Below are 26,384 nucleotides of genomic sequence, written 5' to 3'. Positions count from 1 at the left end.
CCAGGAGCCAGGCATGTCACACAGAAAAACAAAACAAAAAACCCAAGTGCTCATAGTAAGAAGCATTAAATAACTTCATTTTGTTATAATAAAAGCAACTAAAAATTAATCTAACCAAACAAAATAACTTCTGAACAGAGTGCTATAAGAACATATAAAGTTCTCAAGGTAAGCAAAGCATTTTTGTAAGACATCTGAGTAGTTACATTTTAGTGGCCAGGGAATGAAACATTACTGTGCCCTTCTTAAGAAATCTGTGCCTTTTAAATTATTCAACAACTTTAGAAAATCTAATTTAGAAAAAAAAGAATATTCTCATTTCTCTTCAGATCATATAATTTTTCAGATTTTACAAGAAAAGTGAAGACCCATAAAGCCACATGACAAGTCAAGTTTATTAGTTTAAAGTGAATGGGAAGCCGTAGAGTGCAAACTGTAAACACTGAACGTGTGTTAGGTTTTAGATAATGAACTTCAGAGCTTCGAGTAAAGCAGGTGCAAGTAAGAAGGGAAACACGATGAAAAAGTGCTGCTGCAAAGTCACCCCTCCTAGTTCCGCACCGCCCATCCTGAGGGAAAATCCATATGCAAAACAGACATCACCACTGTCAGTACCTAGCTGAGCTTGACTTGCGTCTGCCATCTGCACCAAAGCGTTTTCTTTCTTGTTAAACATGATCTTCACTCGATGGACATCACCATACACTCCTAATTAAAACAAAACAATGCAAAAACACAAAACACTGCATTTAAAATCCTGGGTAGAACGGTAGTTTTACCCCTGTATTTACAGGGTTCTTTTTTCTTAACACACCATTCCTGTGGCAATTTCGTGCACTCTGCCCTGGTAAGTTTCACAGTTTTTCATCTCTCAGATATCTTGTCAATCCATCATTAAGGATAAACCAATGAACTGAGTCATCCTTACCTCTTCCTACATCTAGTGTTGAAAGATCACTTTCCAACATCCCGTATGTATCTAATAAGTTCCCTGGCAAAAAATAAAAGGGAGCACCATGCACACAACTGCTCCTCTCCACACCCACTTTTGACACGGTTCTTAAAATCTTCTACCCAATCGCCAGCACCTTTGGGATTTACGGCCTAGGCACCCCTCCTCATTATCCACTTCTTCCATCCTCACAACTGTTAAGTTACGAGAGCACTGAAGGACCCTACCACCTTCTAGCTCATCTCATTACATGAATTTTTTTTTATTACTAGTAATCCCCAGAGTGGGTCCTCTATCACAGAAGACAAGCAAAACAATTAACCTGGGTGTGGGAAGACAATGAACCACTACAGTTCATCACTCTTACTCTACAAAAATTAAAGAGGGTCTCCAATGCAAAAAGCATTCTTTCATTTCCCTCTGTCTAATGCACTATAATACACTGCAGTTTCCACAGTATACAACAAAAGCAGAGCTCTGTAGAAAGGAACCTCACTATACTTGTAATCCAATAAGAAAACAGCTATGAAAATCTTCAAAGGAAACAAATGAGAGATGGTTACTAACACCTAAAGATAACTTTTAACCTAGAGATGGCTTTAAAAATTTAAAACAACAACAACAAAAATCAAGTGTTCTGAATCTACTGCCCCTCTCAAAAGTGACACGAGGCTGAAGGAGACATTTCTGAAAACAAAATATAGAGCTGGGCATCAGGAGAAGCAGAGGCAGGTGGACCTCTGAGTTCAAGGCCAGCATGGCTTACACAGAAAATTCCAGGACAGCCAAGACTACACAGTGAGATCCTGTCTCAAAAAAAAAATAAAAAAATAAAAATAAAAAAAAAAAATCAAACACCCTGTAACCAAATAGATAAATCTAATTTGTTCTTTAAGACATGGGAGACTTCACTTTTTTAATGAAGGGCTATTTTACTCTTAGAGAAGACCTACTTCAGACAACAGGTCATGTGATACGGTGTTAATTCAATATTATACGACCATTAATTTCATGTGCTACTATTAGCAGCATTGGCAGTGACTAAAGAGCCTAAGTGGTCTCTCTGGGTAATGGAATAATTCTAAAACCGGACTGTGGTAACTCTGAGCAACTGAACACATAGCAGTGCCTGACAACCTGAGGACACACAAGGCAGAGCCTACCAAAGCCAGGTTAGCTTCTGACATGCAAAGGCACACCGCAGCCCTGTGCTGGTTTGAATGAGAATGATTCCAATAAACTCATAGATTTGATGATTTGGTCAGATCTGACTACTTGGTCACCTGGAGTGGTACTATTTAAAAGGATTAGGAGGTGTGGCCTTTGTTGGAGGAAGTGTGTCACGGGGTGGGGGTGGGGTGCAGCTTTAAGATTTCAAAAAGCCCATTCCAAGCCCAGATTCTCTCTCTCATCCTGTTGCCTGTGGATTTAAATGTAGATCTCTCCGTTACTTTTCCAGTTCCATGTCTGCCTGCCTGCTACTATGCTCCCCACCACGATGACAATGAGATTAACTGCTGGAACTCTATAAAGGTGGATGGAGAGAACTGACTATACTGTTGTTCTTTAACCTCCACAAGTATACATACGATGAAATGATGCACCATATACACACACAATAATAAAAATAAATGAAATAAAACAAGACTCCATTTCAATGGTAGATGCCTTGCCTAACATGCATGAGGACCTAGGTTGAATCTCCAGGTCTGAAAAAACAACAACCTATCAACCACTTTACAAATTTAGAAATGAGCACCTGCCCTATTTGTTAAACATTCAAATACAACGATTTTTAAAATCTGTTAACAGTAAAACATAGAAATATCCTAGATAAAGTATATCAAAAGGACTAAATTTAGCTAAACATATTAGTAAAATAATTAATAAAGTATGCCAAAAATGAAACCAATTTCTTTAAAATAAACAAACCATGTACCTTGTGAAATACTAATATTTTAATGGAGAAAAGCTTTGTATTAAGTTCTTTAAATTCTGATGTACTGCTTATTTCACTGTTCCCATTTCTATGTTTATGAGTATAATAAAAGATAAATGTAGAAATCATATGAAACTGGAACGCATGCTTAATTATTATGCTTTTAACTGAGGGAGGAAGATTGTTAGAAGGCTTCCAACATTTTTTTTTTTTTTTAAAGATAAGGTCTCACTAGCCTGAGAAAGACTAAAGGGTGTAACTTGGTAGTTCGGTGCTTGCATGAAAGAGGTCCTGGGCTTGATTTGCAGTACTCTAAAAGCAAAACCATACCTGAAAATCACTACATCTTGATCTTGCTTAAAATCATAGTGTTTCCCATTTTCCTTAGGGAGTCCAATTTCTTCATACATGTCATGACCCTTCACCAGTCCTTCAGTCTCGGTTCAACAGGTCTGTCTTATGTTCTCCATTGGGCTTCCTTTACCTTCCCTATTCTAGAAAATCTCTAAATGCAATGCTTGTTGTGGATAATCCAATTCTTCGACACACCGTGAAGAAATGTTACTAAAAAGCTAATTGGCGGGTAGCCGTGCAGGAAGTATAGGCAAGACAACCAAACTAAGGAAGCTGGGAAAAAGAAGGGTGGAGTCAGAGAGTTACCAGCCAGATGCACAGGGAGCAAGAGATGAATATGCCATGCTAATAAAGACACTGCCACTCGACAGAGCGTAAATAAGGAATATGGGTTAATTTGAAATGTAAGAGTGAGTTAGTAATTAGCCTGAGCATTTATAATTAAAATAAGACTAAGTGTGCTTACTAAGAGCAACTGCGGGACAGGAAAGCTGTTTGGGCAGACGTGTACCCTCCATGTCTCCTTGGCTGATTCTTCCTCATTTTCCACAAGTCAGCTAGATAAGCACTCCCTGCTTTATACCACCACTTACAAACTTAAGTTCCCCGATTATAATCTTTGCTCTATCTTTAGTGTCAAACAATATTACTAAGCATATAAAATTAATCAACAAACATTATTAAATGAATCATATGTGCTCATTTCACACTTACAGATGACATTAAAAACAAACAAAAAAAACTTACCAAATAGGATAAAAAGTCCATGTGGTGTGATAAACTGAAAAGATAACACAAAAGATAACTAAATATAGCACAATTTTAAAACAAGTTTATTTACAGTATAATAAAGACAGTTTATTCTGTTAAAGCACTGTTTGTTTCTATATATTCTGGTGATACATTTTATTTAAAATCCTTAAAACAAATTTAAACATTTTAACACAAACCTAGACTACATGTAAGAGCCCACCATCCCACTTCCTGAAAGACTACTTAGACCACTTCTCAGCTCACATCAGGATTGAGGTTGGTGACAAGCAGAACAGAATTCCCTGGCATGCCACTTGTCCCAGGAATGCCCATCCTTCCAGTGACAGCAGAGGAGGTGAGTGTGAGGGGACCAAGGGCTCCGGGAACAGCTGGGACAGACAGACCTATGAAAACACAAAAATATCCTCTTACATTATAGTTATCTGGAGAATGACATTTGCTAGATACAACTTAAGCAAAATAATTGAACATTTTAAAAAAGCGTACAGATTATCATAAAGGCTATCCAAGAACAGCTTTCCTTCCCGTAGTCTGTTTGAAAGATGAGTTCCTTATTCGTTGATATTATTTTTAATTAGTACCATTCATATTGGCTCTACATAGTAGCTAGACTCATTGGTCTTCAAAATCAATTAAGCTACACAGAAAGCCTATCACCTGGGACCACTTTTCTATCCAGTACCTTCATGTCAAGTGGATGTAATTTTCATATTGACCACAAATAAAATCAGCTGTATTTTGCCTAATATTTATATGACATGCACATGTAAATATATATTACAGATATTAATATATAGTCCTTCAACCAAAGAATCAAATGTATGCTTACATGTGAAAATATTTTTAACTGTGTAAAGTGCTATAAATACAGATTATGATCAACAATAAGTTTATCTTATTTTAAAATTTTCACTGCCCTGGATATTCTTAAACTTCGGCAAAGGCTTATATATTGACACTATACTTAAAACAGCACTTTCTCAGAAGTTCCACTACTTCTATCTTTGCTTTAAAAGAACTTAAGGACATAGGAACCTCTGGTACTATAAAAGGAGCCAATTTATTTGTCTATCTTACTACTGTACCTGGAATGAAACCAAGGCCTTGTGTGTTAGGCACACATTATCACTTGGCTACATCTCCAGTCTCATTCTGGCTCTTTCAGTTTAACATTTTTCATATTCATCTGATCATTCTAATTTACATCTTGTAATTAAATTGCAACAAACTTGAAATTAACCTTATTTTGTTTGACAAAATAAGAATTTTAAGACCGTGCAGAAGGCATTCTCCAGTTGAATGCCTTTGGAAGGGAGGGGACGCGGAATAGGGTCACTTTATATCTCTGGCTGGCCTGGAACTCTGCGACCCTCCTACCTCGATCTCCTGACTGCTACAAATGAAGGTGTGCAACACCACACCTAGCTTGAATTCTTTTTACAGGAAACTTTTTCCTTCATACAATCCACTTCCCATGCCCTTCTAATTTACCTTGCAATTTCTGCTACTGTGTATAAGTCAGTTATATATCCACTAAAAGTAGAACTACAATGATGTGGGAGTCCCCTCTGAATGCTGTGATTACCATAATGAATAAAGAAACTGCTCTGGAGCTATAGCAAGGCAGAACTTAGGGAAAGCTAGGATGAATGCTGGGAGAAAGAAGGGCAGAGTTAGAGAGAAACCATGGAGCAGCCGCCAGAGTCAGACATGCCGAAACTTTGCCAGTAAGCCAATGCCGCATGGCGATATACAGATCAGTAGAAATGGGTTAAATTAGTGTAAGAGTAGGCCAATAAGAAGCTGGAGCTAATAGGTCAAGTGGTGATTTAATTAATACAGTTTGTGTGATTGTTTCAGGTCTAAGCTAGCTGGGCAGCCGGGAACCAACAAGCGACCTCCCTCCAACACTATAGTGTGTATGTATGTGCTCTGCTTAGCTTTATAGGGCTTATCAAATTAGAAGCATTCATTGACTTTTTCATCCCCCCCATGTACATTATACTGTTTTAAACTACAGTGTTGTAAATGAGAAATGTAGTATGTAAAATCAGATTCATGGCATACACTTCTTAATCACAAACCTGTTTATAGACACAAAACCACCAACTATATGACCAAATAAAAAGTCATAATCAAAGTCTGGTGGTAGAGCACACCTTAAATCCCACTATTCAAGAGGGTAGAAGCAGGGGGATCACTGTGAGTTCAAAGCTAATCTGTCTACAGAGTGAGTTCCAGGACAGTCAGGACTAGTTCCCCTTCTTTAATTATTCCCAATATAGGGAAAAAATTATTCCTTGAAATAAATGACACTTACACCCTTCACTGACAGACACACTTCAGAACTCATGAATGGTAAAACATTTTCCAAAGTTGTCCAATGTTTACGTTTTTACTGTCTGTCTATACTGCCTTCAAAGGTGTCGAAGAAACAAAGGTGAGTAAAAATCAGGTCTGTTCACTTAACAAGCTTATCAATAAGGAAATAAGAAGATCATGCACACCATCTGCCAACCTGGTAAAGGCGAGTTTAACGTAATTAATCTATAGTTATTTGTGACGAGAGAAATTGAGTGATTTAAAACACACAGTGGAATTACTGAAGTGCACAGTGAAACTAGAGAGAACTGTTTGTAAATAGAAAGATGCTTGACCATACAAGTTACTCCATGGTTGTTAACACCTTAAGGCCTTTATTTTAAATTGTTCAAATTTTGGTGAGCTCCTAGAAAACAAAGAATTTCGTTTAAAGAAACATTTCAAATTCAACCTGAAAAGATTCACCTGTAGCTTGAGGAAATCCAATAGTGGGGGCAAATCCAGCAGCCCCTGCATATGGAGAGGAAATTATACCTGGTGCACCTAGGAAGAAGAGAGGCTATAATAAATACACTGTCTGCTAACTATGTATACCAACACAATATGAAATGCCTATAAGAAAATACATAATAAATGGAACTGAACCATTATGGAATCATAGTTGTTCAGTAGGTAACCCCTAAAGTATAAAAGTCCTTGCTATCTAGAGAGGTTGAGTCCTTTCAACTAGCTTCAAGGATGAAGAACAGAGCTTAGCTATTAAGTCTGGACTAGGCTAAGATTCTGGTGTTTATCAAGAGGCATTTTTTTTCCTGTATGAAAAGCCATCAAATGTTTGTTAAATTGTAATGTATTGAAGTAGTACTGGGCTGATGAGAAGAAATAATGAAGTTGGACATTATGGCACATGCTTTTAATTCCATTACTGAAGCAGGAGAGTCATGAATCTAAGGTGTGATTTTGTTTAAACAAACAAACCTGAGATAAATTTTTGTTATTGAAATGTTTAAAGCTACAACTATGAATTACAGAGATTCACATGCTGAGAGTCCTCCAGGTATATAATACAGCAAGTAGACTAAGGAGGCGTCACAGAGACTTCACTAGGATGATTCAGAGAAGACATCTCTGGAAGTTAAGGGAAAGTTTGAGCTATACAGTATGTACTGTGAAGTATGGTGCTGTGTATTTGGACAACAATGCCTCTCTTTCCTTAGGAGGCCTGGTGACAGTGTCAATAAAACAGGAGTCAGTTCCAAGGAAAGAGTCAAGTGTGAGATGACTGTAAGATACTCAACTGGAAATAGCATGGCAAACTCGAAATTATTATAAGCAACATACAGACTTGTAATTATGTTGACTTAGCTTTGAGTGCCTACAGACGAAAGCTGTCCTAAGGTGAAGGGAGGAAAATATCCTATATCCTATAGAGAAAGACAACAGCTTTAGAATGGGAAAACAGTGATCCCTGGAATCTGATGAATTACACTGGAAATGTGGGGAGGCCTTTCCACAGAAGTTACACAAGAAATAAAGAGAAAGGGAGAGTTTTCAGGGAATAAAAAAAAATGAGATTGCAAAAATCCAAGCAAAGAAGGAGCTGTTTCCATTTGTATTTCCAGATGGAATATTCTGTAAGAAACCGGCCTACGTATTTTCATCTTAAGAGATCACACAAAATTCTAAGAAAAATGGTTGGAGATCATTAATAATTATTTATAATAATTAAGAACAGGTAATCTGCATGCATCTGAAAAATGTCCCATGACAGAAACTAAGGTAATACAAATTAAGACAAAACCTATTTCGAAGTCATCATGCACTATGGAAAGTTTTCCCAACTCAAAGAAATACTAAGTAGCCTGGTGTGATCATTCCGCATTATATATCATGTACTTACTTATCACATTTTTTTTTAAATAGCATTAAGAGCAGACAAGATGGTTAAGACAGTAAAGTGCCTGCCTTGTATTTGATCTCCGGAACTCACATTAAAAAGCTGAGCCTGGTGGTGCATGCTTAGAACCCTAAGCCTTCCACAGACAGATATAAGCAGATATTCAGCATTGGCCAGTCAGCCTAGCTTAACTGCTGAATTTCACACTAGTGAGAGATCCTGTCTTGAAAATATGGTAGATGAACCGGTAAATGGTGGTGCACACCTTTAATTCCAACACTCGGGAGGCAGAAGCAGAAGGATCTCTGTGAGTTCAAGGCCAGTCTGGTCTACAGAGTGCATCCCAGGACAGGTACCAAAACTACACAGAGAAACAGTCTTGAAAAACCAAAAACCAAACCAAACCAAACCAAAACAACAAAATAAAAAAGGTACATCCAAAATGATACCTAAGTTTGTTCTATGGCCGCCACAGGCAAGTACATATTTGTACATGCTAGCAAATGTTGGGGGATATTAATTTTAAGATGTGTTATTTTTGTTTTGTTGCACTTGTTTAACTCTGTGACGCTGTGTTCCTTTGCCTGTCTATAATACTTGTAGTCTAATAAAGAGCTGAAAGGCCAATAGCAAGGCAGGAGAAAGGATAGGCAGAGCTGGCAGGCAGAGAGTATAAACAGGAGAAATCTGGAAGAGAAGGAAGACTGAGAGAGGAGGAGAACTCAGGGGACAGCTACGCAGAAAGCCACAGAGTAAGAAACAAAGAAAGGTATAGAGAAATAGAGAAAGATAAAAGTCCAGAGGCAAAAGTTAGACGGGATAATTTAAAGTTAGGAAAAAGTTGGCAAGAAACAAATAAACCTAAGGCCGGGCATTCATAAGTAATGAATTCTCTGCGTATGATTCATTTAGGAGCTGGGTGGCAGGCCACTCCAAAAAGCCACAAGAGTAAAACAACTACAACTACAAGTAAACACACACACACACACACACAAATACAAGAAGTGCCATTAAAAGTTTTCATTATTGAATTGGAGAAATGGCTCAGTATACTAGTCTGACAATTTTCAAGATTTTAGAAAAAAATAGCAATATATTATTTTTGTAACTGAAAAATTTCAAAAGTTCTATTGGTTTAGATACTGCGGTATAGGTATTAATTTCCTTATTTTGACAAATGAATTTTATTTATGTAAGAATGCTGATTGTCAAGCATGTTGGCTCAAACCAGTAATCCTGTATTAGAAGGCTGAGGAAGACTGCTATGAGCTCAAGGCCATCCTAGGCTACCCTGTCTCAAATACACAAAACACACACACAAAGAATATCTTTGTTCTTAGTAAACATTCAGTGAATATTTAGATGTCAAGTCTATCATATTTATAACTTACTCTCCAACAGTGTCAAGTGGGAGACACAGCTATAAATACAAATACAAATATATAAATATAACTGAAAATGATAAAGTAAATGAGGCGTGATGCTAACAATTGAGAAATATGGAGTTATTTGTGCTATTCCTACAGCTTAAATTATTTTAAAAACAAAGCCACTTAAATTAAACTTTTAGAATATAAGTAATAATCTTTTACTTTAAAAAAAATTTGGTTTTTGAAACAGGCCCTCTTCATTTAGCTTGAACTCACAGTCCTTGTCTCAGCCCCCCGGATACTGGGTACATAAACTACCATCCAGCAGGTATAAGTAAATATCATTACTTAAAAGAAAAAAATTATTTTTCAAGAGCACTTAATTCTGCTTAGAAATCTGCATATTTAAAACCAAGGTTACCATTAAGATGATTAATTTAAAGTAAGTAAGTAGCTTTTGGGTAATATTAATGTGCTAATGTTAGAAAATAACTTGGAACGCAATTTCATTCTTCTAGGTGTTTTGTGAAGTAACAGAATTATCCCATACAAAGGTTTAATATATGGGCATATTTTTTTTTTAGAACATATGCTTTTCTTTAGAAGTCGTAAGAGAACCCAAGAAGAAAAAGGCTGACATAAATAAGTAAAACTTGTCACTTCAGAAAATTTGCTTTGTGACTGAAAAAGGAACTACTCACCAAAAGCAGCAGCCATAGGAGGTTCAAGGGGTGGCTGACCATCACCAGTAGGAAGGTCTATGCGAGTAAAGTCTCTGCTTTTGTCATTATTATATTTCACATTAAGGCTGGTGAGTTTGGAGAAGTCAATGCGCAGAGTGCAGCATGCATTATAGATATTCTGGCCATCCAAAGCCTAAAGTAGATGAGACAGGGACTGGTGTTTTGTCAAGACCACACGACTCACTGAGCAGTCTCTTCTTTGAGAGAGCAGCAATCCAACATTAAGCAAAGTGCAAAGGACAAAATGCCAAAGACTTAGGAAGTTTACTTTTATTATCTGAAGTGGTCACACCAAATGAAAAAAAGAAGATATAAAAGCTTGGAAAACTATTGCATAAAATTATAGAAACACTATTATGGCTACTTTGCCCACAGTAAATATTTAAAGGTGTTAATTTCATACTTAAATTTCATTTTAGTATAATTTATGATGGGTGAATATAAGGTATTGATGAAACACCACTGTAAATAGTATGCTAATCATAATATAAATATATGTAAATTATTTGCCAATTTTTGGGTACTTGCTTTTTTGAACAAAAAAACGAAGGGAGTCACCTGTGACCAAAGATCAGTAATCCGTCCTTTTACTAGAATAGAATTTACCAGTGGGCTATTTGTGGCTACTGCCAGCTTTCACAAATAGTCAAATTTATAAAAACAGACACAAAACCCAAAGACTATGGCAACTGTATGATAAACATGCAGCTAGAGGGCATAGTAAATGAAAAGCCTATATTCCCTAAACAACAAATCAAAATAAAGGTTAATGAAGCTCTCCAAGAGAGCTGTATCTAATGATCAAGTGTTTTGTCTCATTAAAACAAAACCAAAGATTCATTCATACATTTAAAAAACAACACAAATAACAGCACCATATTTTTTTAAGCTTTAATGTCTTTACTAATTCAGAGCACAATAACAATGAGAGCTGAATATGGTTATAAAAGTAGTGAAATCAATCTCTGCCTGATTGGAGACAAGTAAATGAAACCACAAAGTCAAAACATCTACTTAGCAGTCAGATTGCATCAGGAGTGCTATGTTTAAGTATAGATTTTAAATGTGACGAACAGCAATGGGTCTCAGAGATCTGAGACATAAGACTAAAGCTGCTTCCAATGGGAAAGCAGTAAGTTTTAGCTTAGAAGGGAACAATATAGCTTACAATGATATGATCAAAAGGCAGATTTAATTAAACACAAGATAAACTGGAGCAAGTGAGATGTGATGGCTCTTCATATGTCTCCAAAGCAAATGACTAATAATAAAAAATGGAAAGTATAATTACCATTTTGGCATAATGTGCATTCAGTGGGTCAGCATACTGAAGCAAGGCTTGAAACTGATTATTCTTTGTAAAGGTGATAATCTTCAAGACTGTGCCAAATTTAGAAAATATCTGGAAAAAAAGGGTTTAAGACAATCTCTTGTTCTGTAGCTCAGGCAGGCTTCAAATTCATGATCCTCTTACCTCATCAATGAGTTATATTAATATATAAAACATAAACAATTTTCTCCATTAAAATTTCTGGGACAAAAATGTCTTAAAACAAGTATAAGACATTAATATTTCAATACCCTATGTACGATCCTGGCACATAACAGGTACTCAAATATTTAACTAAATTTTTGTTTTGATTTGTTTTGTTTTTCAAGACAGTTTCTCTGTAGCTTTGGAGCCTGTCATGGAACTCGCTCTATAGAACAGGCTGGCCTCAAGCTCACAGAAATCCACCTGTCTCTGGATTTCTGGATTAAAATCCCACCTGTCTCTGGGATTAAAGGCATGCGCCCGCCACCCACCACCCACAAACAATTTTATAGTATGTACAAACAGTACAATTCTAACAGAAGGATATAATAGCAATTAACTGATAGTTTGATACAATGATGTTCACCAGTGTATGAATTAAAACAAAATATCAAATGAGTCAATGATTAATTTCACCCCTGTAAATCACCAGCTACTTCTGCAGGCGTCTACAGGCAGAGACAAGAGTTCAAATACAGGCTTGTTCAAATTACAAGATACTTTTTTTAAGTACTGGCAAGTTAAAAGGTAATTAAAATTTCTGCCTTTATTAAGACAATAAATAGGCAAAGGAAACCTTACTGTTTGGTTATATTTAAGTATTATAAGAAAAGTAAGAGGAAGAGAGACGGGTGAGATTAAATAGAGTGCACATTAGAACAAAATTCAAACCAGCTCCAGCTCCTTTAGTAGGGTGGTGGTTTGAGTAAGAATGTCCACACGGGCTCTTTGAATATTTGAATGCAGTCACCAGGGAGTGGTACTACCTGAAAGGATTAAAAGGACAGAGAGGTGGGACCTTGCTGAATGAAGGGTCACTGGGGGTGGGCTTTGAGGTTTTAAAAGTCCCTCCGAAGCTCAGGGTCTCTCTTTTTGCCTACAGATCAGAATGTAGCTCTTAGCCACTGGTCCAGCACTTGCTCGCATGCAGCCAGGTCCATACTGATGATCATGGGCTATACTTCAGATACTGTAAGAAAGTCCCCAATCAAATGTCTGCTTTTATAAGAGTTGCTATGGTCTTGGTGTCTCTTCACAACAATAGACCAATGACTAAGTCAGGGTGAATGAGATACAGTGTTGAGGGAGAAGACTTAAAGTAATGAAAACTTTTTAAGGACAAAACATTTGAGATGACCAAATGATGGACATCAGCCAACGGACTTTGTAGAATAAGTATGACAAGCCCAAGAAACAGAAAGGGAAATAAAGATAGCGCTAAGCTGGAGAACAAAAAAAAAAAAACCATAGAGATAGACAGAGTTTCAGAAAAGCTCTGAAACAGAGCTGAAAACAGAGTTTCAGGTGTTAAAGAATAAATAATGTTAGGTACTGTGAGTAAGTAAATGAAGAAACACTTGTGTGTGGCACCTAAGAGCTTTGGTAAACACTTCTCTCCCATTGCACTGGGAAGAAGTAAACAAGGATAACTAAAGACTGAGTCTTACTCCAACTGATGGTTCTGAAAATTGAAAAGTCCTGCTCACATAGGATTCCATAATCTTCTATATGAAAAAGAAAGTCTGTTACTACTTGGGGGAAATGGTAACTAAACTATTAGGTCATGACCTCATGAAACTGACTAAGGCACTTGATGAGGGGTGGCAATGTTGAGTGACAGAATCAAAAGTATCTTTTCTATGAGATATATATACTATTACTATTACAGAAGCAAATGAAAACACTCTGCTGATTGGTCACAGAGGTCATTATCTTTGTGAAATAAACAGTAAAAGACCAGTTACAACTCAAGCCTCCAGTGTCTTGACTGTTAAATGCTACTTTGTTCAATAAACAGAAAATAAATTTAACAGAACAATGAAACCAATGACTTAAGTAACTACTAAACCACTTTTAGGGAGGGACACTGGAGCTACAAACACCACTGCTTAAATTCCCTAGGAAACGCTTCAAAAGTGCACTTTATTTTAAAACTGGTACTCAATTATTGAAAGGAACACATTGGTACTACTAATTCCATATTTAGGATTTATATTCATATCGAAGAACACATTGGGAAATGAGTAAAAGTCCTATCATAAATTGAAATGCTGATGATGGGAATTAAACGAATATCTAAGGGCCCAGCTTATTTATAATGTTTGAGTTCAGATAAGATGTATTTCAGTGTTTGAACATATACACACCCACCTCACAATTCTTCAGTCATATAGATTCAAAGGCACGTGTGGTAGTTTGGATGAGCATGCCCCAAAGTCTCAAATATTTGTATACTTGGTTCCCAGAAATTGGTATCAGGGAGTGGGCTACTATAGTGAAAGACCTGACCATGCTGGCTTTTTTTTTTCTCTTCCGTGAAAGACTTTGGAATTCTGAATTAGAAAACTGTACACTGTTAAGTAGAGGTTAATGGGCCACTTTAGTAGAATTGTGGAAGACAGCTGTGTAAGCCTGGCTTAATAATAATATTGTTCCCCTCAGACCATTTTTGTGATATTTTTGGCTGAGACTGTGACTACTTTCTGCCCTTGTCTTAAATTTGCCTGCAACTAAATTTAAAACTAACAGACTAAACCGATGATGGTGGTTTATGCCTTTAATCCCAGCAGTCAGGAAACAGAGGAAGGTGGATCTCTCTGAGTTCGAGGCCAGCCTAGTCTATTGAGCTAGTTCTAGGACAGCCAAGGCCACACAAAGAAATCCTGTCTTAACAATCCCCCCAAATAATAGACTAATTTCTTTAGGGGAGGAAATTCCAAGATAGCCTAGTATTGCCAGTCATGTGGTTATTAGTAATCACACATATGGAGATCGACAATAAGAGCAAGCAAAACAAGATATAAAATGTACAGTTTTGATGTAGGTGGGTCTTCTTTCTATATGTTGCTTTCATTGGTTAACAAAGAAAACTGCTTGGCCTGATAGGTCAGAACATAGGTAGGTGGGGAAGACAGAACAGAATTGTGGGAGAAAGAAAGCAGAGGCAAGACATACGCCATGGAACCAGCTGCCAGGTCAGACATGTTGCATCTTTTCCGGTAAGCCACCACTTCGTGGTACTACACAGATTATTAGAAATGGGTTAGTCAAGATGTGAGAGTTAGCCAATAAGAGGCTAGAATTAATGGGCCAGGCAGTGTTTAAATGAATACAGTTTCCATGTAATTATTTCAGGTAAAGTTTGCCGGGTGGGCGGTAGGAAGCGGCCCACCGTTGCTTCTACATAGTTTAAAGAAAAAAAGAGCCTCAGGAGCAAAGCTTATGCTGAGAGATAAATTAAAAGAAAAGGAGAAGAAAGGAAAACAAAAGAAGTTGTGTGCAAATGTAGTTCAAGGGGGCCTAGCTTCAGCATAAAGTGAGCAGCTAAACACAGCAGTGTCATCCATGTGGTTCTGGCTTTAGACTCGTAAAGGAGGCATGAATAAAGATTATGGAATCTTCTTATGGAGTTTAGGATAAACCACGGAGGCCAGGAAATGTGTGGCAGGCAGGACAGGCCCCGCACGAAGGCCCTGAGAGGGCAACAGTTGTGAACTGCACTGGAGATAGCAAGAGGTTAGACATGCTGGAGCTGTGAGATATCTGCCAAGGAAAGCTGCACGTGGGGAATGAAACCAGCAAGTCAGAGATGCACAGTTAGAGGGATGGGGTCATCCAAGTTCACCGACACTGGACATGGAGCTATAGGATTTATAACTAGTCTTCCTGGGTTTCAGTCTTACTCTGGTTTAGTATTTCCTCCCTATGCCTCCATTACTCCCTCATGGAATGGTAATGTATATTCTGTGTCACTACATAATTTGTTTTCTGATTTTATAGGGGACTAGAATTAGAGACTTAACTTTAGTCTTAAGAGACTCTGAACTTTGGACTTTTAAACACCATGCTTCAAGGTGGAAAGGCTCCACCCCAACTAGGCAGCTGCAACACTATGCCTGGCCTAAATGGTTCTCCTTAACTGCAAAAGTTTCCACAATCCTTTTACTCACGTGCCTTTCATAATGCTAAAGCCAGAACCCTGTGGATAACACTGTCCTAGTCAGCTGCTTGCTAGGGATAGAGCCTGACCCACTTGAACCACATGAGACTGAAAGATTATGGGGTCTTTTGAAATTGGATAAAATGCATATCATATATCTGTGTAATGTACTAAAGCTTAACTTCCCTTCAGAATTTATACACTTACACACACACAGATTTGGGGGTGGACAGAGTTTCTCTATGTAGCTCTGACTATCTTCAACTTATTCTGTAGACCAGGCTAGCCTCGAACTCACAGAGATACACCTGCCTCTGCCTCCTGAGTGCTGAGATTAAAGGTGTGCGCCACCATGCGCTGCCAAGTATTTCTGAATGTGTATGTGCACCCTGATGATAATAGACTAAGAAAGAAGCCTCTGAAACTATAAGCAAGCACCAACTCCAATGCTTTCTTTTATTAAGAGTTGCCTTGGTCATGGTATCTCTTCAGAGTAATCACTAGACAGGAAAATAATTCCATTTTGTTGGTTTTGATGTGGTATTTTATTATTAACAAGCCATCACATCTGGTTAAAATTAGAATTTCTCACCCACTGTTTTCCCTCCAGTGTTTGGTATCATTATCATAATTATTGGTAAGAGGAACTGAACATTAAGACTGCATACATGAAAGTTCTTCTTGCCACATGGCTCTACAATTCAGCTATATCCCAAACCTTGCCACTTCGATGTATCTTTGTGAATCACAAATTCCAAGTTAGGCCAGGTGTATTAACTTACCCTTCAATACCAGCACTCAAGAAGCAGAGACAGCAAATATCTCTGTGAGTTTGAGACCAGACTGGTCAATAGTGATTTCCAGGATAGGGCTCTATAAAGGCCAATTCCCGTCTCAAAATAAAGAAAGAAATTTAGAAAAGGGGGGCTGTCAAAAATACCTGACACAATTTCTTCTATGCAACAGAAGAAATAGTCTTTTATTATTTAAGCAGATAATGAAAAGAAAGTATCAACCAAATTGGTAAGGAACAGATTTAGGGTGGGTGAGGGGAAGGAGGTTACTGTACGTAGTGTGGCTGTGCTGTAGCTCACTGTGTAAACCAGGCTGGCCTTGAACTCAGAGAGCTGCCTGCCTCTGTCTCCTGAGTGCTGGAATTAAAATCCTGTGTTATCACACCCAACTTAAAAAACAGATATTAACTAAATTTAGGAAATCACAGTTGATTCTTCTTTCAGAAGAGCTTCTTCCTTACCTGATGAAGAACTTCCAAAGTGACAGGGTAAAATAGGTTTTCAATAATTATCCGGAGCACAGGACTCTGCCCAGGTAGTACAGTGCCTTCATTGGAAGGAGCTCCAGGAAGGGACAGGTTTCCTGACTGTACAGCACTGACAGCCTGCAGTGCAGCTTGGGCTCTCTAGAAAACAAGCCAAACAAGAAAAAACAAAAATTACCACTTTTGATCACAGAAGCAGTGAATGAATACTGAAGCCGAGATGACATAAATCAAAATCATTTCCATATACTTTATCTGGATGTACATATTCCAACTTGTAGAATTTAAGTTTTCAATTTGCTTGGTTGGTTTTCTTTCTTTTTTTAAAGATGGGCTCAGGAGATGACTCGACCAATCAAGTGCTTGTTGTATGAGCATAAGGACCTGAGTTTCACCCTGAAAACTCACATGAAAAAGCCACGGACAGTGGTGCATGCTTTAAGTCCCAGCATTATTGCTTAACAATTTAGTTCTAAACCCTTCAGATGGCTTAAAACAAGTGTAAATGTGACTGGTGTGTTAGTGGGGAAAGCAGGCCTGCCACAGAATATCATGTCCATAGCCAGGGCTGCCTTGCAAAGGGAAATTGGGACCTAAAAACAGGAAGGGAGGGAGGGAGAGAAGGGCATATAGGGATGTGTATGAGTACCTCAGTGTTCATGTTAGCTATCACCTGAAGAGCATGCTAGACCCCAAGGAGTTAGAAGGGTGCCCACAATGGTATAGGAAGCCAGCGCGATGAAGTCAACCTGAGCAGGGTGAAGAGGTCCGTGGGGAGGGCAAGAGGCTAGAATGTGATCAGGCTAACCCATCACTCAGTTAGCCTGGCATGGAGTGTTAGCGTACAAGCAAGCTTCTAATACATTTGCACTGAAATGAAATAAGGAATTCTAAAAAGCAGCTGGTTCAGAGCTGTGGCAGGAAATGCAGAAGGCAGGTGTGAAATAACTTTGATTTTGTAGTATTTTTGTTATACTTTCCAAAATGTAGAAATCAATGAAACAATAAAGGTGATATGTCAAAAGGTTACAGAAGACAATTTGAAAGGATTCCCACTGGCCCAATCCGAGAAATTTGAGCATCAAAGGTCATCCATAAAATAAACAGAAATGATTTTAAATCCATAATGCTATCAACTGACAGTTAGTAAAGAACATTTATGAGATCTCCAAATGCCTGTGAATGAGATACTATTTCTTCCCTTTAAGTTGGGTCCTCCATATCTGCAGGCATGACAACTAAACAGACAAAAAAACTTCCATCTATACACACACTCCCTAATAAAATAATATAACACAACTTTGGGGTTTCTGTTGGAACCAAGTCTTGCTATTATGTAGCTGGCCTGGAACTTCCTCCTCCCCGAGTGCTGGGTATTTCAAGGGTGTATCACCACACCTGTCAGAGTATTACAACTAGTTACACAGTATTCACACTGCATTGGGTATTTTAAGTAATCTAAGAGGGGATGTAAAGCATACACAGCAATGTGTGCTTATGGTACATACAGCTATGACACCATCTTATGTAAGAGTCTCTAGCATCCTTGGACTTTATAGAGTGAGAGCATAAGAAACAGCTGAGCAGCCTGCCATCCTTCTCAATGAACAAAGGGAGAAGTATATCAACTCCACACAGAAGTCTAGCAAACACGACTGTGTCACTTCTACATGTTTTTGGCAAAGATACATATCCTGAACTGAACCAAAAGGAAATATAAGACCAACAAAGGTTGAGGGAAACTTTGGGAAATAAACTGCTTTTCATTTTCAACCATGTTAAAGACATCAGATTAAAAGAAAAGAATTTGCCTAAAATGACTAGAAAGACATAAGCAAACGGAACATATACATGAACCTAACTATACCAAATATTATTAGGACAATTACCAAAACACAAATGGCAGGAATAATGTACCAATATTAATTTATTTTTTTCTTTTTGGAGTTCAGAAATAGGTACTGAACTCAAGGCCTCATGCACACCAGGCACCTGAGCCTTTTTGGGGGTACTTTTTCACTTCAAGATAAAGTCATACTAAGTTACTTGAGCTGGCATTAAAATATATGTGTAGTCCCAAAAATCCTTGAACTCATGATCCTCGTGAGTAAATGCGATTACAGGTCTATGTCACCAACCCAAACCGGTGTTCACTCCCTTATTCTAGTTGGTAGAAGAAACACCCCCATTTGTAGGAAGTATACACAAAACACCAGTTAATACTGAAGGACCAGGTGGGTCATACACTCACAAAAAAGGCCCGAGAATTGAACTTAATACTCTATGTATTTTTCTCCATTTGTAATTCCCTCAAAACTTACACTAGTTATTTTTAAAGATGAAGTAAAAGGAGAGTAAGTAACACCTGCCCGATCGTGTAACATTAACTGATTTAGGGCTGACCTTCTGGTATTGGAAAAAAATTGTTATATTCTTCCCTAAGGAAGACTAAAGCTCTCAGCATTCCTTAGTGCATGGTTCATGGTGCGTGATTGAGGCCTTATGCACCTCACCACCAACGGAGACGGTTTTATTATGCGGCCATGGTGCTGTGTGATATTAAGCTCTTTGGACTCTTTTCATGGCCTGCCACCCAGCTCCCCAATGAATCACACATGGAGGCTTATTCTTATAAATGCCTGGCATTAGTTTGGCTTGTTTCTCGCCAGCTTTTCTTAAATGTTCCCAACTACCTTCTGCCTCTGGGCTTTTCATCTTCCTTCTTTATGTCTTACTTTCCTTCTCACTCCATGGCTGGCAGGTGACCCGGTGGTTGGGGCCCGATGTCCTCCTCTCACTGTTCTCATTGCCCCTCACTGCTTGCTCCTCCTTGTTTCTCCTTCTATTTACCCTATTATCCTTGCTCCTTACAAGTTCCTTCATATTAGCCATATTTACTTAAGAATGGTAATAATTTGAAAAATGTGTGTGCATCAAAATAAAAAATTCTACAAGTTTAATATGGTTTTCATTTTCATACATTATATACAATTTCAAACTATTAGTCACAGAATTGCTAATTTAAATAATTGATGGTAGCTTTAAATTTTTGCTTATAATTTTTCTAATGTGAAATGCTTGAGTGTTTAGCTTTTTGCTACAATGAACTTTGCTAAAATTAAAATTAAGTACCTTTCTCAAACTTGGGAGCCTTTTACTTACTTTCTGCACTCTTAACAACCCCCCCACACACACACATACAAACACCTTGGCTTTTTTGAGACAGGGTTTCTCCATGTAGCTTTGGAGTCTGTCCTGGGACTCTCTCTGTGGACCAGGTTAACCTCGAACTCACAGAGATCTGCCTGTCTCTGGGATTAAAGACATGCACCACCACCACCTGGCAGCAAATCCCATTTTTTTTCACACTTGTATTTGTTCTTTTTCTTTTATTCTTTTCTTTGAATTTTTTTTTCAGGACAGGGTCTGGAATTCATTATGTAGAACAGGTGTTCTTGAACTCGGAAATCTGCCTGCCTTTGCCTCCCATGAGCTAGAATTAAGGGCATGCACCACTGTGCCTGCCTATGAATATGCTCTTTGTCTATTTTAAACACTTAATTTGTTCCTTACAAGTTAGAGAAAAGCTTTTTTAATATTTACAATACTTCATAAATCTGTATGTGTGCAGAGGCCATACAAATCTCTACATCAACTTCAACATTAGCACACATGCTGAAGTGACCACAATCCTTTTAAAAATGCTCGTCTACAAACATTTTAATAATGGTTTTATACAATGCAATTTTTTTACATATCAGATAACATACAAAAAAACACCCAATGTTTAGTTCCCAAAGCAACATCACCGTTAACAACAATATGTGAATTAGGCAAACATTTTGTTTCCATTATTACTTCTCAAAATTATTTTCTTATAGCCAATAGTGTGGGGTCCTAGACACCCCTCCCCCAGTCTGGCTTTAAATGACAATCTACTTCATTTACTTCACTGTAAGATTTTATTAGAAAATGAGGATGGTGCTGCTTTTAGTTTTGAAAACTAACTTAGATTTCCATTTGAATCCATGCATTTAAATTTGAATTGATGTGTATGGGGTGAAGAATACCAATGAAAAAAGAACCAGGATTAGAATTAATAGGTAAATATTACATGAACTGTATTCTATACACTCCATAAGTTAAAGAGAGACGTGGAAGCTATTAATAAGTGCTATCCTACAGCCAACAGATTCTTATGATAAAGTCTAGATTTTACCCTGTTCAATATAACAGCTATCAGCCACAGTAACTGGGGAGCTGAATTTTATAAGTAGCTAAATATAGGTGATTATTTCTGCACTGGGTGTTACAGTTCTGGAGTACCCGGGCAAAGACATTATCATAGTGAGCAGTCCTCTCATGTAAAAATGATTAAATATCAAAAGCATGTGCAACTAAAAACAAATTTGATCTCACTTATTTCTTATGATGTCAACAATCAGTCATTAATTTTAATTCTATGTGAGTGGTCGCTGCTGGTAGTTTTGCGGCTATTGTTCCTCTTTCTTCACTTTTTCTCTTTGACAGAAAAATAAGAGACTCAGTGGTGATTAGTGCCTTAGTCACCATACAACATTCAATACAATCTGCACTGGTGCTCACAGAGCACTGATTCAAGCTTTCTAAATAACTAGCAAGAAAGTGAAGACATGATTTTCAAGTGGGGTATGGTGGTACACACCTGTAATCCTAGCACTAAGGAGATAGAGGTTGAAGTATCAAAAGCTCAAGAGATGGAGGGGGAAGGAGGAGCAGAAGCAAAGGAAGGAATGAAAAGAAGGAGGAAGGAAAGAAAAGAACTTTTGAACATAAAAACTCAGAGGGGACGACAGTGAAAAATATGATAGATATATTTTTATAATCATAAAATTCTGAGCTTTTTGTTTTCTACTAAGACATGGTTTCATGGCATAGCCAAGGTCAATTTTGAATTAAATCTTCCTACCTCAATTTCTCCAGTGCTGAAATTATAAATATGCATATACAGACATGCATATAAATTATGTAACCACACCAAGTTCTTAGTAGCAATTTTTAACTAAACAAAAAGATTTAAGCAAAACAAAAAATGTTTGAAGATAAAAACACTTCTGATGTTTAAAATTATGAGGCAATAAAATTACTACTGTAGGAAAAGATCTTTAGACATCTGAGCCAACAATTCTAAAATGATTATACTATTAATAAGGGAAATAGAAGCAGTATAATCAAACAAGCACAAGTACTGTGTTAAGTTGCAGTGGGAAGATTTATTTTTTATAAAGCTTAAACGTGCCCAAGGGAGCAGGGTGGCACATACTTGTAATCCCAGCACTTAGAAGCTGATAACGGAGAATAGGAGTAGAAGAACAGTCTGACCTAGAGAATGAGTTTAACCTAACTTGGCCATCATAGTGAGTCCCTATCTTAATAAAACAAAACAAAAGTGATGTGAAGAATACATTTCCAAAGTCAAAAACATGGAAACCAGTATGGAGTGAATAATCTAGTCTTTTAATTTTAATAATTATTTGAGAGAACATTTTAAAGGTAAAATCCTTACACAATCATTTCTACAGATTCATAAACTATTTAATAAGATCAAGAAAACCTCCGAAGGTTTCAAATTTTGTACTTCACAACACAATTACATTTAATAATTATAATTCTTCTGCAAATCAAGGAGGTGGAACTACTTTATATCAATGGTTCTCAACCTTCAGAATGCTTTAATACAATTCTTCATGTTGTGGTGAACCCCCCAACGTAAAATTATTTGCTACTTCATATCTGTAATTTTGTTCCCGTTATGATAGGTAAATATCTGTTTTCCGATGATCTTAGGAAACCTCTGTGAAAAGGTAGTCCTTTTCACATCAGGGGGTTGTGACCCATGTGTTGAGAAACTTTATCTTCATAAGGACTTGAACGACTGTTCACCACTGAGTCGCACGCATGCTTTCGGGGTTTATCTTGATACTCAGAGAACAAAAAAGGGAAGTAATGTGAATCTATCCACTTCCTAGCTTTCAGAATAAAAACAAACAAAAAACTCAACATTTTAAAATACATGGAACAGGTACTTTCCATTTTGACTTATTGTTTGGTTAGAGTTCATATTGAACATTCTACAAAAGTGAAAGTAAAAAGTGTAGGGAAGAAAGCAAGGCTATCTAAGAATAAACTAGGCCATTCGGGTGCCTGTGGTTGCCAAGCAACTGGGATTTCTCACTGTTTCCCTTTGGCATAATCCAATCTTTAAGTTTGTATTAAATTATCTTTTCTTCTGGCAATTTATACCAACATACTTAGGAATCAGACTACTGCAAAAACTGTATGACGTACATGAAGAAAATGTTTAAATTCTACTCAAAAACTTTAAGAGAAAAACAAACAAAGCAGAACTTTTAACAATGAAAGATCAGAGAAGAATATGTTAATCATTTCCAAATTGCAAAACAACCCAATTTCAATTTTTAAAAGAAAACAAGAGTTAACAAAATAATTATAATTATAAGGAATATAATAAGTTAATTTCTAAAGAGACAGTCTATTGCTCCTTAATAGATTAAGCTATATTGTGCACACTAAAGCAGGAATGGAAGTGAAAAGTCAGGCCCAAACTAGATTTGGAGTACAAGCTTAGTGAGCAACATTCATAAACAAAGAATTTAACAAGTGTATATAAATGCATATTGGAAGCATGCAGGAAGAGCATGCATGAAAACTAAGGCAAGTTTCACTCACAACAGCAGATTAATAAATAGGTTATTAAGTAAGTTAATTCAGAAGAAACTTATCTTGTCATAAGGGAGAATAAAGCCCCATTTTTATTCTTTGAAAAACAAACAAAAAAAAAACAACAGGAAAACAAAGACTTAAATAAAAAACCAGAAGCTTTTGGAAGAGTGGTTTGAGAGATGGTTGAGCTGTTGAAAGCACTTGTAGCTCTTGCAAAAGACCTAGGTTGAGTTTGTAGTACCCACAACCATCCATAACTTAAGTTCCAAGCAACTGGATATTCTTCTAATCTCAATCGGCACCAGACACATACATGTGGTGTATGTACATTCATAAACATTAAACTAAGTATACATTTTTTAAAATATTAAAAGAAATTTTGTTTTGTTTAAACCTTGGCACACTGTATTAGAGCATGGTATGTGTTAGGAACTGTAGATCCCTGGCCCCCTGACTTTCTTTGCCAGCCTCAGACCCTTTGTCTGCTGGAGTGAAACACTTGTGCCTGAAGCTGCTAGATCCCAAGAGCTGGGTGTGGCAGTGAAACACTTGTGCCTGAAGCTGCTAGATCCCAAGAGCTGGGTGTGGCTAAGGATCCCTATATAAACTGCACCTGAGCACAATAAAGTGGGCATTTTTGGCGGTCTTGTATGAAGGATGACCGGTGTTCCTCTCTGTCTGTGTGCATGTGTTTTAAGGCTCCATCCTGGTTCCCGGCTCGTGTAGCATCTTATAGTGGCACAGATGTGACAGGACAGGATGTTCGGCTTTTTACAAATATGAAAAGCCAAGACAATCTTAAGAGAGGTTACCAAATGAATAAAAAACAATTCAAATATAAAGTCACAGTCTGAAAATAAAATGGCAGTTGACAGAGGCCAGAAAAGGAGGAACAGGAAAATACCCTTTAAAGATGTGGAATTTCATTTCAAGGCAGTGAAAAAGTTCCAAACATGAATGAGTTAATAGTTCTGAACCACTAAAAATTTGCTATGTGCATTCAGAATTTAGAAAGTTAAAGGAGGGTTGAAGAGATGGCTCATCGGGTAAAGCATCTGTTGCAATCCCTGTAACTTAAGTAAAGCTGCAGAGCAATGCCGTGTCCCTATGCTCCTACAGGGGATGGAAGGTGAGGACAAAATACTCACAAACTCAAGGGCAGCTAGCCTGGAGTTCAGTGTCGAACAACAGTCTTAAACAAGATGGAAGGCAAGGAATGACACCCAAAGTTGTCTTCACATGCAGTGATATTTTATGCGTATTTTAACAAATAAAGCTGGTCTTAAGATCAGAATGCAAAGCTAAGCTACTAGAAGTCAGGGAGTGCTGGCACACACATCTTTAATTCCAGGACAGAGAGAGAGGAGGACACATTTCTGTGAGTTCAAGAACACCTTGGGCTATACAAAATGAATCCCAGAAACAGATTCAGATGATGGTGGTTTACACCTTTAATCTCAGTGTTTGGAAATCACACACCTTTAATCCCAGTACCAGGGAGGTGGAGACAGGAGTGATATGGCTGGGCAGAGAGAGGAATAGAGACAGGAACTCACTGGAGTGTGGAGTCTGAGGATTCATGGCAACAGGATCTCTCTCACCCCTTCGGTCTGAAGATTTGGTAGAGGTAAAAGGTCTCTCTAGTGGTTGGCTGATCTTCAGGTTGAATCCCAATATGTGTCTCTGGTTTTTTATTATTTGTACTACATCCTGACCCCTACTCATAATAAAAGTCAAATATTTGTGCCCACACTAAGACGTACAAACATCAATATATCACACGCACACACAATTTTTAAAAAGTTAAAAGTAAATGACTCTAAGAGAAACTACCGCAAATAGCTGTTATTTAGTAAGGGTTTAACAAAAAGACACAACCATAGAACAGATATTAAAGCATGCATATGCTTGAACCCAGGGGTTTCAATGTTAGAAATAACACCTAGTAAAATAAGGTTACAAGTGTGTCAAAATGCATATAGTTGCAGTACTATTACGGATTTATTAAAACTATAAAACAGAAAAAACATTTAAATGTTTATCAAAACCCGGATAAATTATAGCTCTTCTATTAAGGGAATAACAATCAGTCATTTAAAGAATCCAAAAGTAGCTCTATATCTCTTGCTGTAGAACAATGTCCATAACATATTATTATGGGGGAATATTAGCACCAATTACCAGTTATCCTGGTCAAATAGATGCTTGCTTTTTTCTCCATATTTTTCTAGATTGCTTAAATGTTTAACCGTGAGCAGGTTTCTTTCATTTGCTTGTTTTTTGATTTCTTTTTGAGTCAGGGTTTCTCTGTGTAACAGTCCTAGCTGTCCTGGAACCTGTCTGTAGACCAGGCTGGCCTCAAACTCAGAAATCCCCCTGCCTCTGCCTCCTGAGTGCTGGGATTAAAGACATGTGCCACCAGAGCCGGGCTGAGCAAGTTCTTTATGATCTATAAATACAGTCTAAGCTATAGCTCTACAGTACAGTACCTGTTTAGCATGCTTAAGACTCTAAATTTGATCCTCAAGAAAGGAAATGAAAAGAGCATGAGTGGTAA

At 37.5% G+C, this 26,384-nt stretch overlaps 1 protein-coding gene across 6 annotated transcripts in view; it reads right to left on the bottom strand.

Moving 5' to 3' along the window:
* Positions 1–26,384, bottom strand: part of Ptbp3 (polypyrimidine tract binding protein 3) — a 77,922-nt gene that overhangs the window by 7,970 nt on the left and 43,568 nt on the right. For 4 of the 6 annotated variants that reach the window (XM_087897108.1, XM_087897107.1, XM_087897103.1 and 1 more), the window contains 7 exons: positions 17,081–17,245; positions 11,643–11,753; positions 10,310–10,484; positions 6,807–6,884; positions 4,263–4,402; positions 3,993–4,026; positions 616–708 (listed from right to left, as the gene is read on the bottom strand). In XM_087897108.1, coding sequence (XP_087753234.1) covers positions 616–708; positions 3,993–4,026; positions 4,263–4,402; positions 6,807–6,884; positions 10,310–10,484; positions 11,643–11,753; positions 17,081–17,245 — 796 coding nt within the window. The remainder of the gene's footprint in view (positions 1–615; positions 709–3,992; positions 4,027–4,262; positions 4,403–6,806; positions 6,885–10,309; positions 10,485–11,642; positions 11,754–17,080; positions 17,246–26,384) is intronic. The other 2 variants (XM_087897106.1, XM_087897105.1) reach the window with 1 other exon arrangement.

This window comes from Myodes glareolus, chromosome 16 (genome assembly GCF_982192425.1).
Source record: "Myodes glareolus chromosome 16, mMyoGla1.1, whole genome shotgun sequence".
Lineage (NCBI taxonomy): Eukaryota > Metazoa > Chordata > Mammalia > Rodentia > Cricetidae > Myodes > Myodes glareolus.
This window is presented reverse-complemented; position numbering and strand designations above follow the sequence as displayed.